A 15,013-nucleotide genomic window follows, 5' to 3' on the forward strand; every position below is an offset into this window, starting at 1 on the left:
GGGTCCCATGAAGTTCGGCGGATTCGGACAGGACCTATTATTAGGCCATAGAATGCTAATGACTTTGGGCTTCGTTACGAGTGTTTTCTGTTTTTCTCCTTTTTTTACGAGTTGTTTTGGTGGTCCCCTTTTATGTTTTTAATTATTTTTTTTATAATCTAAAAGTTATTTGTTTTTTTTTTTGAATTATAAGTAAAAATAATTGGATAGAATCAAAAACTAATACCGGTGGTATTTTCCGTAGTTTTAAAATTTTTTAATTGATTTTTTTTTTGGGTTTTTTTATTTATTTCCTGTTTTAGATAATTGATCCATATCTTGAAGATTTTATTTTATTTTTATTGAGTTTTTATGTTTTCTAAAACTGAATTTTAGGTTATAAGCTAGCAATGTTAACAAGTCCTCTTAGCACCTAGTGAAATCTTAGATCATCAGTCTAACATGAAAACATTAATTTCGAGTGTGTTTTACATGATTTATGTTTAACTTGGAGTCATAATTCAAAATTTATTTTTCATAATTAATTTATATATAAAAAAAACAAGTTTAGTTGGAAGGGTGTCTGGTAAGAAAATAACTCAAAACAACTATTTTAAAGAAGAACAAAACCCATCTCCATAAGCTGCTCTGACAAGAACAAACTTGTAACTGTAGCAAGATCTAAGAACCCAGAAGGATGGTAAAATGATGATGCTCCTATAACTTGCGCCTCTGACATTACAAATCTCTGTCTAATATAGCTAAATCCATACTAAACGAAAAGCCAATAGTGAATCATCAACGATTCAACCTTACTAGCTTAGATCATTGACCATAACATTGATAGCAACAGCGAGGAGAAGGCACCTTTGATCGCATCATTGTATTCTAACACAGCAAGATTTCTTCAGACAGGCCGAACATGAGAAATATAAAACATTAAGACACTTATTTCACAGGTTGTAATGAATGCATTTCCATGGTATGAAGGCATATTTTGGCATGAAATGTGCGCAGACTAGACAATGGATGCACACTCACAACTCATTTTCTATACCTGACATTAGTATTGTGGCTGCGGGTGAACCTCACCCGTAGCCATAAATATTATTATTTGATAATATTTTTATTGTAATTTTGCACTGGGAGGTCCCACCAATAATTGCGGCACATTCACATATTACAAGAAACAGCTCGTTGTTGCTTCTTGTGATCAAAAAACCCATGAACAGTGTTCATGAGTTTTCTGCAATGAACGGTGGAGCCATGCTCTACTGTTCATGACTCCATTATTCCGGCCGGAGCGGTCTGGTTCAATGCTAAAAATGCATTGATTCAGGTCTGATCCAACAAAAAAAAAATTATATATATATATATATATATATATATATATATTTTTTTTTTTAATTATGTTTTATTTGAAAAATTAGTGTTAAACATTATTTAATGACCACATAAATTAGATAGAGATCATTTGATGACGTCGTATTTACAGAAATTGATCGCAATCTCAATTTTGTTCCTGATTATATTTTACCTATGGTGTTGCGCTCTTAAGAAATTTATGAAAAATGTAGTCCTTGTAGGATATATTTCATATGTGATGGAATTGTAGATAATTTAATGAAATAATAAAAAATATTTTATATAAAATATTATTTATTTCATGATATAATAGCAATAGTTAAATCAACAATATTTAAATTAAAAATCATCAATATTAATATATACTTTTTAAAATTATTTTATAACCTCAATTTCAAAAGCATTCTTAACCAAACATATTAAACTACTTTTTGTTCAATTTAAATTTTAACTATAATTTTAATAAAATATCTATTTTTTCAAACCAACTTTAACTAAAAATATTTTTTATAAAATAATATTTTTTTAACCTACAACCACGAGCTATTGCAATAGCTAACACGCCTCTTAAGCTAGATAGGAACAGAACCCTAACCTGTCAGCAGCCTCCCCCACCCTATGTAAGTCTCTGCCAAATAGGAATGTTCAATTGAAAAACTGAAGTAAGTTCTTTAATTATTCTAACACTGAGATAATCCACCACAACGTAACATGTCAGAACCTTCTATTTTCATCCCAAAATGAAATCCTTAGCTTCTATCTTATCTTCTTTATATCGGGAGACTGGGGCGTCATTATTAAGCTTATCTCATGGCATCTAAAATCTATATTCTACTTGAATTATGCCCTTCAGCGGTTGCGTTTTGCACTTTGAGGACTGCTAAACTGCTTGTTTATATTTACTGTCAAAAGAATTGATTCCCCTTTTAGCTTGCAATTCTTCTATTCCTCGATGAGGCCAAATCGGATGGAATTCTTTCTTATCCTAATATTTTTTTTTCTTATTTCTTTTAGATTTTTTATGTGCATTCCGTGTTGAAGTATCTCAAGGTTGTTTTGTAATTAATCATTTGTCAATGGCTTTTAGAGGTTTGATTAGAATGATATGTGAAAGTCCTTTTCTTTCTGCACAATGATCATAAGAATTTTGACAGTTTGGAATCACTGAGCCAAATCATCCAATGTCATCTATGCCTAATTCCACCACTTGTTGGAAACGTAATTTTTTTATTACTTTATTAAATAAGCACCCATTCCTGGAAAAAAGAAGTAAGCAAAACCTTTAACCTTTTTAAGGGTTTGCTTTTTTCTTTGCAAACCATGGAGGATGCATGATGAAAAGTTACTTGGAGGACTCACAAGCAGAAAAAACATACCCATTGGCTCATGCAAAACATGTCTTCACCTTTTTATGGTTTTGTTTGATGCATTGTACACTGGTAGTAGTGGTGGGCCTTGCTGCTTGTCCAAAGTGTTTCACAGATCAATGATCTGGACAAGTATTCACATGGTTTCCTTTCTGGATTTTTAACAGTAAGTTGCAAGTTGTTGGAAGCTTTCAGCAACGCTGGACTCTTATCTTATGACTGGAAAGTTTATGGCCGTTCCGTTCTGTTCTTATTTGAGAGCATGAGAAAATAGAATTAACTCAGATTTCTAAGCCTTTACTCATAATCTCTTAGACTCCAAACTTCAACCAGCAAATGGCAAAAGGCCAGTGCCATGCCTCTGCAGATCGGTTTAAGAAATTCTCCTATGATAGCCATTCATTGAGCTACACATCTTCGCTATGGCAAGAACCTCTGGCTATTCTATGGCTCTAGGCTATGGCAATAATGGAGCAAGCACTTAGTAGTGGCAAATAAAGCATGATTACATATGTGGAATCCATTGTAAAGCATGCCTGTCTAAGAGTTGCAGGTTTTATTGGGCTTTTGTGTATCACACTAATTTAGCCACCTGAAACAAGAGTGTTAAATCACCCAAAATTCCTCATTTGATATAGATGGAAATCTCACCGAGAGCTATCTGACAACCGTGCTGATTAATTTAACCTTGCATCCGTGTATAGTTAGCTCAATTTTCCCTTTTGCTCAAAACATAGTAAGGCAAAGTTAAATTGGAATATTCTCAACTTATTTCAGGTACTGATGTTGACCATTTTGCTTGGTGGGGACTGCCAGGAATCTCATGTATAAACCATGAGGAAGGCATTTTTCCTACTTTCGGTCCTTTTCTTTTCGTTTTTAATTTCGCAGAGGATCCACATATCTTGAGAAACATTGTTCTGCTAATATATATTTTTATCCTGTCCTTTTAGGGGTATAAGAACTCCTCTACTCTGCCGAGAGACTCAGAAGGAGCTGAAACATGGAAGAAGGTGAAGAGGTCACTATTGCAGAAGATCAGAGAGTAGTGGACATTAGTCTTAAGGACCTTGCGAAGAAACTAGAGGAATTTGCCAAGGCCAGAGATTGGGAGAAGTACCATAGTCCAAGGAATCTTCTTCTTGCAATGGTAATTCCCTGTCTTTCTTAAATTTGATCACAGTAATCATGTGGAGATCTTTCATGCATCTGCCATGTAATGTTTCTTCATTGCCACATAGTTGAATGTCCCTGTGTATGGCAGCATGGCTCTCTCGATATGTTCGTTTGATCAATTTCTTCAATTTATTAGGATGATCAGCTGAATCTAGGGACAACTTTTCTTCTAATTTAATCATCCATGTCAAAGCCGAAACGTGACGAGTCACTGACGGGAAGGACACCATTAACCACGATAAACTTTATTTTTTTGAGCAGGACGAAAGGATTCACAAATTGGTTGGGGATTTACTGTGTGAGATTTATTTTTTTGTCACAAACTGTGTTTTATTTCATAATTTCAGAAAGAAGTTCCACAAAGACTGTTAACAGAACAAATATGTGGCTGAAGGAGGTTCCAATGGCTATTTGAGACGATTTCAGACACCAGTTTTATGGCAGAATAAGGTGGGGGGTTGGCCAGAGGAATCCCTTCAGCCAAATTGCTCAAATTTGGAATTGTACTCGAGGAATTTCTGAAGGTGCCCTTGTCCTTCCATTTGTGAAGCTTGAACCACTGGCTAATAAAGGGTGTATAAATATGCTTCTTTATGTCTTGTAGCTGTGATGGTGACAATATACATAGGTTATTATAGGCTAAAATCTTCCCGACGATGGACTGAGTTTTTACACCATCTAATATTTGATTGATTCCCTTTTCCCCTCTGGTATTTGATGTGTAGGTTGGTGAAGTAGGAGAGCTATCGGAGATATTCCAGTGGAAAGGAGAGGTGGGCAAGGGGTTGCCAGATTGGGAGGAATCCGACAAGGAGCATCTAGCAGAAGAGCTATCTGATGTCCTGCTCTACCTCATCAGGCTGGCTGATATTTGCGGGGTTGATCTTGGTGATGCTGCCACCAGAAAAATTGTTAAGAATGCTATCAAATACCCACCCAAGGCCTGCTGAAATAGCAGTTTGATTTAACTCTGCCATTTTTGTTTTGTGAGCTTGAAACAAACATTTTGATGGAATCCTTGTGGAGACTATGTGATGGACTTAATCCTTTTTGTTTATTGTTTTGGGGATTGGATAGTAGATAGGCTGCAAAACACAACTGAGCTCTTGTGGCTTGGGAGCTCCGTTTTTGGTGGCCTGGGTAATTTCTGAAGTATTGCTTAAGCTTTTTCTTACAGCCAGGCTTTTTTGCCAGGTTACCCGCCTGGTTTAATTCGAAGAATAGTGCAAAAAAGGCCCAATAAATCACGCCCCGGAATCCAAAACAATAGTTCGTACTCATTTCACAATAGTTAAAACTTTGCTCTATCCAAAAAAAAAAAATATATATATATATATATATATATATATATATTTGCTTTTTATTTCGAGATATTTTATTTTTTTTATGCAGGGGTATAATTATCTTTTAACCTTTTAGTTCAGTAAAATAATCTAATTACCCTCCACATTATAAATTTTAAAACCGGCTAAGAGGGCTATTTTGATCTTTTTTTTTTTTTTAAGATACAATAAAATGATAAATTAACCCTTGATAAAAATAAATTAAGTCATGCATAAAGGGTCATTTTGGTCTTTTCAAATAATTTTTTTTGTGAAATCTAGAATCATCATGGACACTTTTATCGCTTAAGTTCGCTAAATTAATTTTTTAATCTAAAACCATGCTGACACCTGTTATGTACAATACATTTTAGATGATGCATGCAACATCTCTCGATCATAGTTTTAAGATCCGGTTTGGTGATCGGTTAGGTCCAAAGCTTGAATTTCAAATTAATTTTTTTAAAATCAAAATGATGTAGTTTTAGTAAGTAAAAAAAAAAATCAACAGGTTCGCGGCCTGGTTTTTTCTCCTTTATTTTTTCTTCAACACAACTTGGTTCTAACCCTGAGTTAACCTTTTAAGCCAGATTAGATTTCAAAACTATGCTATCAATAACTGAAGTTGCCCTTCCACTTGTTATTGGATCCATTACCGCATTCTATTCCTAGTGGTATAGCACATATTGATCGAAATGAGGTGATTTGTTTTTGGTGGGAATTTTTTCCTTTTCTATTCCTTTCTTTCTCCTCCTAAAAAAAATAAAGGTTTGCTTCTTTTTTTTTTTTTTTATCTTTTACTATTTCAAATAAGATCCTTACTGTTTTAATTTTTATTTTTTGTTCTAGCTTCTTTTATAATATTTTATTTGTTTTTAATTTTATTATTTTATTTCAAATTATCATGTATTGTTTCTTTCAATTTGATTCATATATATTATTTATATATCTTGGTCCTTTTATAAAAGTTTTATTGATTTTTAATTTTACTATTAAATCCAAATTAATGGTGTGTTATTTTTTTTTTTACAATTTGATAATGATTCTTTTGATTTTTTATCCTTTTGTTAATTTTTTTTCTTCAATTTAACTCTTAATTTGAAAACTTATTGCTGCCTTTTAATTTAATCTTTATTTTAATTTTAATCTTTATTTTCTATTTTTTACTTTGAATATTTTTGTGTATTTTGTTTAATTTTCTTCCTTCAAATTTTCATTTTTTTGAGATTGGTTTTCTCAGTTTTTCCATGTACAATGTTTTTAATCTATGACTCGAATCACAAGTTTAAAAAGTTAACAAGAGTTGATATTCTTTTTTTTTTTTTTTTTTATATTGTCGTTCAATATTATACATTTTAAGAAAAAAATTGGCTATATGGTTTTCTTTAAAGAAAAAATTATATTGATTTTATCCTAAACAATGTGGTTTTGTGAGCTTTGTTTTTCTTTGTTATTATAACATTAAGTAAAAAATAACTTAAGAAAAAAAAGATGTTAAGTCTTATGGAGATCATGATCCAGGTCACGAGTTTGACCAATTAAGCCTGGAAGCACAAGTCAATTTAATATATTATTGTCTCGATATTAAAAAAATCTCATCTTGAAATGTTTTTTATGGTCAAATTATGTTTTATATCGGTTATTTAAATTATTTTTAAACTCGTCAAATTAATTGGATAATGTTTAGATAATTTTTACATGATTTTATTTGAAACATAAACAAGACAAATAATCAAGTTGAGAGTTTTAAAAACTAACCCATTATAAAAAATATTCTACATGACCTTGTGTTTTTTGGAAGCTTGCATTCAGTTGAGAGTTTGAATAATTAAGTTTATAACCCTAAATCAATTAATATATCAATGTCTCGATATTAAAAAAAAATATCATCTAGAAAATATATTTTAGGACCAAATATGTTTTTTTATTAGTTATTCAGATTATTTTAAACTCGTCAAGTTAACTAGATCACGTATAAACAACTCTTACATTATTTTTATTTAAAATTTGAGCTAAATAAATAAAAATAATCCTAAATTTAATAATAATATCAAAAAAATCTCCTCATATCTATTTAAAAAAATTAATCTAATATCCAGTGTAGCCGAGGGTAGGAAACTAGTCGAACACTTATGGCCAAAACTATTGAAGAACAATTTTTTGCAATACAACCCAACCGGACCAAAATAATTACAAATATTAACAGGACCCTCTAAAGGGTTGGTCCAGCTGTTGAGCTGATATTGCTCAAGCGGGTGTGGATTGCTTACTCCAAATGTAACAGGCGAAAGACCTGGCTTCAGTTTTATATAATTTTTGTAAATTCATTTATTTATTTTTAATTTTTTACTCGCATAAAAGTTATAGATATATTTTTTTGAAATTAATTTTCAAATTAAATTAAATATATATTATAAAATTATGTTAAAATTTAGCTATGGATTCTAACTTATATTATTTCCCTTTTTCAAAAAAAAAAATTATTTTCTTAAAAGTCATTTCTTTTATTTTTCTTTATGTTGCTTTAAGTATATTTTTTTATACTCCTAGTTATAGCACAAAATATCTAAATGATCAGATTGGAAGGTGTTACGTGGACGGTTAAGGTTGGATATCTCACAATGCAAGAACACTTGGCTAAGTTTATATGATCATATCCTCTGACAAATAACAAAGAGCCTAACAATCAGTATATTTGCCAGGCTTTAATTCTATGAGGTCTATCCTTGACGATGGTGATTCATCTTCATCGGAGTTCATCAGCCGCTCAGCGAAGCCAGCAAACTTTTGAAAAAAGCACGCCTCGGTTTCGAAACGTGAAAGCGACCAACCGACTCCACCGAACTTTCTCCACTTTTTTTTTTCTTCTAAAATATCAAAGGCGATCATTGCTTTATCATATGATTCTCCACTTCCACTGGTACTATAAGATTCTCCGGCATCTCCTTTCCCTTAAAAATCAAATCCAACCCAATCCAGTCACACCAACATCTTTTCCCTTCCTGTTCTTGTACCGATACTGAAATTGCCGGTAGATCTGATTAAAATTCAAATATTAGATTACTGTATGTTCCATTAATTTTTTATTCAGATTTCTAACTCTCTTTTATCTTCTTTTTTTTGTATGAAAGGTTGTTGCAGTGAAATAGACGATGGGGGCTGATGGTCTAGGAACTGTGTTTACACCATCATTGGAAGGAATGAAGCACGTCAAATCCGATCACGGAGAAATGCTCACCAAACCTTTCTTGGATGTCTGCAAATTGATTTTGCCTGTTATCGGTCCGTTCTGCATCTCTTCTCTTTAGTATTGTGGTTGCCCACCGCATTACCAAACTAAAAGCTTTAAAGAGTCTGTTTGGCATTACTTTTTTTAAAAATAAAATAAAAAACTCCTGACAAAAATAAGTTTAGTTAGAAGTATATTGTGCAAAAAAATGATTTACATCAACTCTTTTTACTCATAGAAAAATGATAAATATGTTTTTGTTAGAAATAATTTTTGACTTGTCATTTTGTAAGTCATGCCAAACGCCAAACGGGCACTTATTATTTCTTTCATGAGATTCTTCACTGTAATGATTTTATTTTATTTTGTTAGTCTTCTGGATTATCATATCTTCTTGCATTATTCAACTACTACTAGATGTTTGGTTGCAAATTGAACTCTTGTAGTACTTCTGATGACAGATAAGTTTGGAGCTGCCATGACCCTTGTAAAATCTGATATCGGTATGGTAAGGGATTATTTCTTCCTATCTGCTTACTTGCTTATATTAGTTATGTTATCTGCATGTTTTTTTTTTTTTTATATATATATATAGCATTGCCTATGATGGGCATTTGAGTACTGTGCAGATGATACATTGTCTTTTCTTTATCACGTTTGGAATGTGATTTGGCTTTTTTTCCTCGTCTAATATTGACTAGGTTTTTACTTGTAGAGATTGGAAAACAAGTATTTGTCTGATCCGTCTAAATACAACCACTTATACACTATGATTCAAGAGGAGGTTGATGCTAAAACAGCCAAACGATCTTCCAGTTGTACCAATTGTCTTCTTTGGCTAACCAGGTACATGCTGCAGAACCCTGGCAACATATTTTGTTTTGTATTTTAGCTTGTCATTTGCATGCCATTTTGGTATAATGGAGAGATTGTTTTTCTTTAATTTTCCAGTGTGAGAAATTTTGAGGATGTTGATCATTGCAAAGTTTGGTGCAAGAGAGTTATTGAGGATAAAGATATTTTGAGGCTTTATTTATCTTATTTTATTCAAACCATGTCACATCAGATTTTTGAATATGTCCCATTGGAACAGCCTCTGTGCATAGTTTTCAAGTCATAAAAGGCATGCAAGATGACACGCAGAACAAGGAATAGGATAAAAGCAGATAATTTTAGGCTTTGATTCTTCACTAGATAAGAATCTTGGCAAGCCTAGAAAAAAAATCTTATTTAACTTTGTGACTGATCATTGCCTATCCTCTTAAGATTAAGGAATTTACAATTTTATCCTCAAACGTGTTTTATCACTCTTGCATGTCCTTAGAGCAATGGATTTCCTTGTGGAACTGTTCCTGAATTTACTTGCACACCCAGATTGGACAATGTCACAAGCCTGTACAGATTCATATGGCAAGACACTGAAGAAATTTCATGGCTGGGTTGCTAGTTCATATTCCACCGTAATGTCTTTAATCTATTCGATTCAATCTAATTTTTTCTTTATATTTGTGGAATTTGTATGCAATGTGTCTTGCTTCCCATTGAATCTCTGAATTAATTTGATGCTTTCAAATTATGTTTTTGAAAATTATTCCATTCTCGTGCCTTAGTTTTAGAAATTTTATGCATTCTACCTGTAAATTTACTGCTTCTGTGTATTCTCTCATATCTTTAAACCTGGCTTCCTCCATTCTTCACTTTTCCCCCCTTCAGTTTTATGTATTTAAGTGCAAACTCACATGAAGTATGGTTGTATTGATGACAAGGATTTGATTAGAAAAAGGAATGGATTGCAGTAGTTATGCAAGGATACCTTAGTCCTCATACCGCAGAAGTTTAATCAATAAATGGGAATGTCATTTTACTCCTTCCAGCATTACTATAATATTAACTATATGCTATACATCATAGCTAAGACTGGTGCTGAGTTATCTGAATGACTTTTTGAAATTTCTTGACATATTTCACACTGGATTACAGGTTGTCATGAAGCTTGTTCCAGACAGGAAGAAGTTCATGGAAGTAATTTCTGGCCCAGGCAATGTTTCTGCTGACATGGAGCAATTCTGTACAACCTTTCCTCCATTTCTTGAAGAGAATCACAAGTTCCTGGTAAGGTGTTAATTTCCATAACTGAATTTCATGGTCAGTGATACCCAATATCTTTGTAACTGCTTAATCTAAGGATAGTATACTTCATATTTGACAATTAGGATCAAGGGGCCAAATTAAAATGCCAATAATGAAATATGAAATGTCAACCAAATTTACTGTTTTTATTTTATTGATCGATAGCCCAAATCTATGTCAGTGTCTGTTCCTTGCTTTCCTGTTCGTGCCTAAGTTTTAAGCTACGACATTACTAGTATAATAAGAAAGGATGGCAAGTGGAATCAACTATGCTAGATTCCATATGTGGCATGTACTCAGCATAAAGGAACCAAATGCACTCTGAAACTAGGGAATTTCGGAGGTTTGAAGGAAGAAGGGCCAGAACGTCTAGCGGGTTAGTTGGAGATTTTTTGGTTGTAGGAGCAACATTGTTGTGTAATGTCACTTTATTCTTGTTTTCTCACCAATTCTATTTTGTTGATGCAGGCTAGTGTTGGTCTGGATGATATGAAAACTTCATAATTGAGGAGATCCTTCTGATGACTGGCATTGGTTTTGGTTACTTTTTCTCCCATTGATTTAGCTTCAAAAACTTTAGACGTTAGAGCTACTCCAAATTATACAGCTATTTACTCTTCCATTCAACTCTTCTGTTCAACATGTGTTATGATAACTTCAATTTTTTTATTTAGTCTTTGCTCTCCAGCGTTCTGTATGGTTTGGGAGCAGGTATTACGCACTGAGGAAGGCAGTGTTGCCCACCTTTAAGCATAGGTGAACTAAGTTGCCATTCTGCTCCCGTCCAATGCATGTCATTTAACGCTTGGAACCCCCAAGGTTGCGTCAGAAATTCTGATAGCGGTTTCTTTGTTTAGATACTAGAGCTGCATACAAGTGCACTTTTAAGAAATCATATTTTCTTGCAGCTTCTCCTAAGATTAGAAAAGTAGATGATAATATTGTGAATAAACAGTACAATAACCTTTGAAGGGTATTTCTGCATATAAATTAAAACAAGAACATCCTAGAAGACAGCAACTGAAGTTACAAATACAGAGCAGGGTGCTCTAGATATAAGGCTATTTATTGTTGTTAAAATCACAAATCGACTTATAAAATTATTTATTATTTACAAGTTAACATGTATTTAATATATAAAATTGAATAAAAACTTGAAAACCAGTAAAATTAAATTTGATTTAATTAAAATTAGTAAAATCAAACCAAGTTTATGAGCTTATGGATCGGTAGATCAAGATCAATTACGGGTTTTCTAGAAACCGCTGGGTTTTTTAAAAACCAATTTACTCTGATATTTTTAGCTTTTATTTTTTTTTTTTGATTACTTGAAGTTTTGTTTTGTTTTTGTTTGGAGATATTTTATTTATCCATGTCATTAACTTTTTTATTCATATTATTTATCATTTTATTTTATTTAGATTATTTATTTATTATAATGTTATTAATTTTTTTTATCAGATTTTAATGTAATTAAAATTTTTTATTTAGGGTATCATTAAATTTTGGAATTTGCTAGGGAAATATTATATTTACCTGAAGTTAAAATATTTTTTTTTTTTTTATTATCTGAATTTATATTACATTTTTTTTGTTATTTTAAAAAAGTATTTTTGATAACGTTTATGATAAAAACAAGGAAATAAACACTAGTTTTTTCAGGGATAATTACTACAATGGAGAGAAATAGAAATACAGGAGGAGAAAATAACATCTAGATTCATAAAAAATTGATAACAATTCTCTCATTTAAAAAAAATATTTCTTCAATTTCCATTTTTTTTATCTCCTTTTTATCTATATCTTATTATCTTTTATTTATTTGGTAGTTACACTCTCGTCCTATTATTTGAAAAAGAAATTTATCATTCATGAGCAGCAGGCCACGTGTAATGAATTTTAAATCCCATTATCTCCACTTCGAATGCCAACCCAGTCATCTATTACCCGATTAAAAGATAAATAGCCGATGAGCCTCTGATGTGTCTGACCTGATTAGTTTGGTAAGTGTTCTAAAAAAGGGGTTCGTGATTTATTTTTTCTTAGTTTGTTTGGAACACTGCTAAATTTGCGTGCTGATGTGTCATTAGAGAGGAGCAACAGAAGAAACCAAAAGCAAGAGCCATTTTTCCTAACCGTTTTTCCCGCGCTTTTATGAAAAGACAGGTAACGAAAAACACCCAAAGTTAGATGGCTCTGCCTTTCTGGATATTTGGCCTGGAAAATAGGCTATCTATTGGTTTTGATTGACAGAGGATGGGAAAGGAAAACGCGTCCTTGAAACAAAGATGATGTGTTAGACTACAAAATTTGGAGATTTTCCAGTTCATAGTATCCCTCCTCTCTTCTTGATTGGAGACAAAGCCACCAACCAAGAACTTACATCCATTAGGGTTGAGGGACGGCATCTTGTTCATGGAACCAAACTGTGTGTTCCTGGTCAGAGATTGTTTGATGTGCAATCACTGACATTGCAAGATCATGGCATTGTCTTGACTTCTTCGTTTAGTTTTTCCAAGGTGCGTTTTTCTCTTAATCGATGGGAGTTTTCTTAATGTTTGTTCTTACTACGTTGATTGCTCCAAGTTGTCATGAGTTTGTTTTGTGATCCTTGGTGAGTTAATGGATTTGAATCTTCCATTAGTGATGATAATTGTTTTAGAATATATTAAATTATGGAAACAAATTTTACAGTGTTCAAAGAAAGTTTTTTGAGATGTACATAATTTATTTTCGATTAGCAAGGATATTTTTCTTGAATTTGGGTGCATTTTGATGGAATATACTGGATATTGTGACAGGATAAGCGGAAAAATTTAAGAATTTTCTTCTGTCAGCTTTGCTGACACACACACACACTTGCTTGACTCCATTTTTCAAGTGCAGAAGCACCAATTCAACAAACGCATCAACTCTGCAGGCGCGGCCAAATTAATTGCTTGGTGCGGCCAAAATGACAACCAAAGTGAAAGGTCTTTTGAGAGGTCTAAGATACATTTCACAAATATTTGGTACGTTTACTTTTTCACTCATAAAGAATATATTATTTCAGAACAAAAAATATTGAAGCTCAACGTTGCATTAATACTTACCAAGTATTCCAACAATAAACTTGGCGGATATAAGCAGCAGCAGTACTGTACTACGCCTGTGGTCATCAAACTTTTCTCCGATTTTGCAGATGAAAAGGAACAAGAAATGCAAATTGGATTTCCTACAGATGTAAAGCATGTTGCTCACATTGGATGCGATGGTCCATCTGCAACAAACGCGCCAAGCTGGGTATGCCAAAAAGTTTCCTTTCCTTTGCCTCTTAAGATCGTAGTTATCCATGAAAACGATTTAGGTTGCTTAAGCTCCTAAAGATAGGCACCCCCATTTCATGCTTCCTTTGGCTACACGCTGCCTAGCATTATCAGCTTATGTCCCTTTTCCTTCAGTCATCAGTGAGGATGAGATCAAAATATGGGAAATAAAAAGAAATGAAAACCTTAAATTTAACTTAGGTATTGCTCCTTGTCACTGCTCTAATAGAGATGAGAAATAATTCATTGCATGTGCAGATGAATGAGTTTAACTCTCCTCCAGAACTTTTATGTGTGACTTCAAATTCTAAAGAAGAAGTGAAGAGCCTTCCAACAGATCCACCCGCAGAAGGTTTGCCTTTTTCTAATGATCATGGATCCGTGTTTTTATGGATTAAAATGTGTGCAGGGTTTTACCGGATCATCTATTCAGTTGGGAAAAAATGTAGTTTGCTGATGTTGCTTTGCTTTAATAGACACAATTCAAACTGAAAAGCCGAGGCAGAGGTCAAGGCGCTCATCAGGCAGTGCGAGCTCACTTTTAAATTCCCCAGACCGAAGGAGCTCCGACTCATCTAGGAATTCCAGGCACCAATCATCTAGCGGTACGGGTTCACCTTTAAATTCCCCCCGCGGCACTGAGGCGCCAAAGAGTTATAGGCGTCGCCGCTCTTCGAACAAGTCAATGGACTCTCCAAAAGGAGAATCATCAGGGACCAACCGAATCTCAAGACGGCAAAAGAACTCAAGTCTTGGTGATGAATCGCCTACTCATGACCAGCCCTCCATCCCAAAACATTCTCGTGGAAGAAAGTCCAAAGGATCAGCAGGCAGTGGGTCATCAAAATCAAAAGAAAAGAAGTCTTCAAAAGAAGCGGTTCCTTTCTCAGATCCTGGATCTGGGGGTTGTGAATCTATAAATGGAAGGAAGAACATTGCAAGCCAACTAAGCTCTGTTTTGGAAGCCTATGAAGAAGAGAGATGAAAGCAATGCAGTGATTTGTGTGTTAGAGATTTAATGTAATGTGTATGAAAGTGTTAACTCCAATTCAATTTGTCTTTGATGTGCTTTTTGAAAGTTTCTCTTCATGTACGTACATGTTTATCTTGCATAGCCAAAAGTCAAAAGCTAGTGCTTCA

The 15,013-nt window shown here is 33.3% G+C and overlaps 3 protein-coding genes across 8 annotated transcripts; all 3 read left to right on the forward strand.

The window, feature by feature from the left end:
* Positions 1-3,343: 3,343 nt before the first annotated feature.
* LOC118057381 (uncharacterized) lies at positions 3,344-4,944 on the forward strand. Its single transcript, XM_035069948.2, has 3 exons — positions 3,344-3,488; positions 3,665-3,861; positions 4,613-4,944. Exons 2-3 carry the CDS (start codon positions 3,715-3,717, stop codon positions 4,835-4,837), a joined length of 372 nt encoding a protein of 123 aa, XP_034925839.1. The 5' UTR covers positions 3,344-3,488; positions 3,665-3,714; the 3' UTR covers positions 4,838-4,944.
* A 2,918-nt stretch (positions 4,945-7,862) lies between these two features.
* Positions 7,863-11,241, forward strand: LOC118057395 (glycolipid transfer protein 1). The gene is made up of 7 exons (XM_035069967.2): positions 7,863-8,240; positions 8,341-8,491; positions 8,900-8,946; positions 9,154-9,284; positions 9,763-9,898; positions 10,419-10,550; positions 11,037-11,241. The coding sequence occupies exons 2-7, from the start codon at positions 8,362-8,364 to the stop codon at positions 11,070-11,072; spliced, it is 612 nt and encodes a 203-aa protein (XP_034925858.1). The 5' UTR covers positions 7,863-8,240; positions 8,341-8,361; the 3' UTR covers positions 11,073-11,241.
* A 937-nt stretch (positions 11,242-12,178) lies between these two features.
* LOC118057413 (CRIB domain-containing protein RIC5) lies at positions 12,179-14,960 on the forward strand. 6 transcript variants are annotated; one of them, XM_073410878.1, is made up of 7 exons: positions 12,179-12,571; positions 12,659-12,734; positions 12,822-13,087; positions 13,370-13,579; positions 13,750-13,862; positions 14,132-14,225; positions 14,350-14,960. In XM_073410878.1, exons 4-7 carry the CDS (start codon positions 13,522-13,524, stop codon positions 14,856-14,858), a joined length of 774 nt encoding a protein of 257 aa, XP_073266979.1. In that variant the 5' UTR covers positions 12,179-12,571; positions 12,659-12,734; positions 12,822-13,087; positions 13,370-13,521; the 3' UTR covers positions 14,859-14,960. The 6 variants fall into 6 exon arrangements, with proteins under 6 accessions (XP_073266979.1, XP_034925871.1, XP_073266978.1 ...); XM_035069980.2 differs by having other exon boundaries at positions 12,179-12,734; XM_073410877.1 differs by having other exon boundaries at positions 12,659-13,087.
* Positions 14,961-15,013: the final 53 nt, after the last annotated feature.

Source organism: Populus alba, chromosome 8 (assembly GCF_005239225.2).
Source record: "Populus alba chromosome 8, ASM523922v2, whole genome shotgun sequence".
Lineage (NCBI taxonomy): Eukaryota > Viridiplantae > Streptophyta > Magnoliopsida > Malpighiales > Salicaceae > Populus > Populus alba.

What these genes read in the sequence shown, in the direction of transcription:
- LOC118057381 (XM_035069948.2), top strand. Translation starts at nt 3,715, where the DNA reads ATGGAAGAAGGTGAAGAGGTCACTATTGCAGAAGATCAGAGAGTAGTG. An exon ending in GGAATCTTCTTCTTGCAATG is followed by an intron (nt 3,862 to 4,612) that starts GTAATTCCCTGT and finishes TTTGATGTGTAG; the next exon opens with GTTGGTGAAGTAGGAGAGCT.
- LOC118057395 (XM_035069967.2), top strand. Translation starts at nt 8,362, where the DNA reads ATGGGGGCTGATGGTCTAGGAACTGTGTTTACACCATCATTGGAAGGA. An exon ending in TGTCTTCTTTGGCTAACCAG is followed by an intron (nt 9,285 to 9,762) that starts GTACATGCTGCA and finishes GCATGTCCTTAG; the next exon opens with AGCAATGGATTTCCTTGTGG. An exon ending in TTGCTAGTTCATATTCCACC is followed by an intron (nt 9,899 to 10,418) that starts GTAATGTCTTTA and finishes ACTGGATTACAG; the next exon opens with GTTGTCATGAAGCTTGTTCC.
- LOC118057413 (XM_035069988.2), top strand. Translation starts at nt 13,522, where the DNA reads ATGACAACCAAAGTGAAAGGTCTTTTGAGAGGTCTAAGATACATTTCA. An exon ending in CAAGCTGGGTATGCCAAAAA is followed by an intron (nt 13,863 to 14,131) that starts GTTTCCTTTCCT and finishes TTGCATGTGCAG; the next exon opens with ATGAATGAGTTTAACTCTCC. An exon ending in AACAGATCCACCCGCAGAAG is followed by an intron (nt 14,226 to 14,349) that starts GTTTGCCTTTTT and finishes TTGCTTTAATAG; the next exon opens with ACACAATTCAAACTGAAAAG.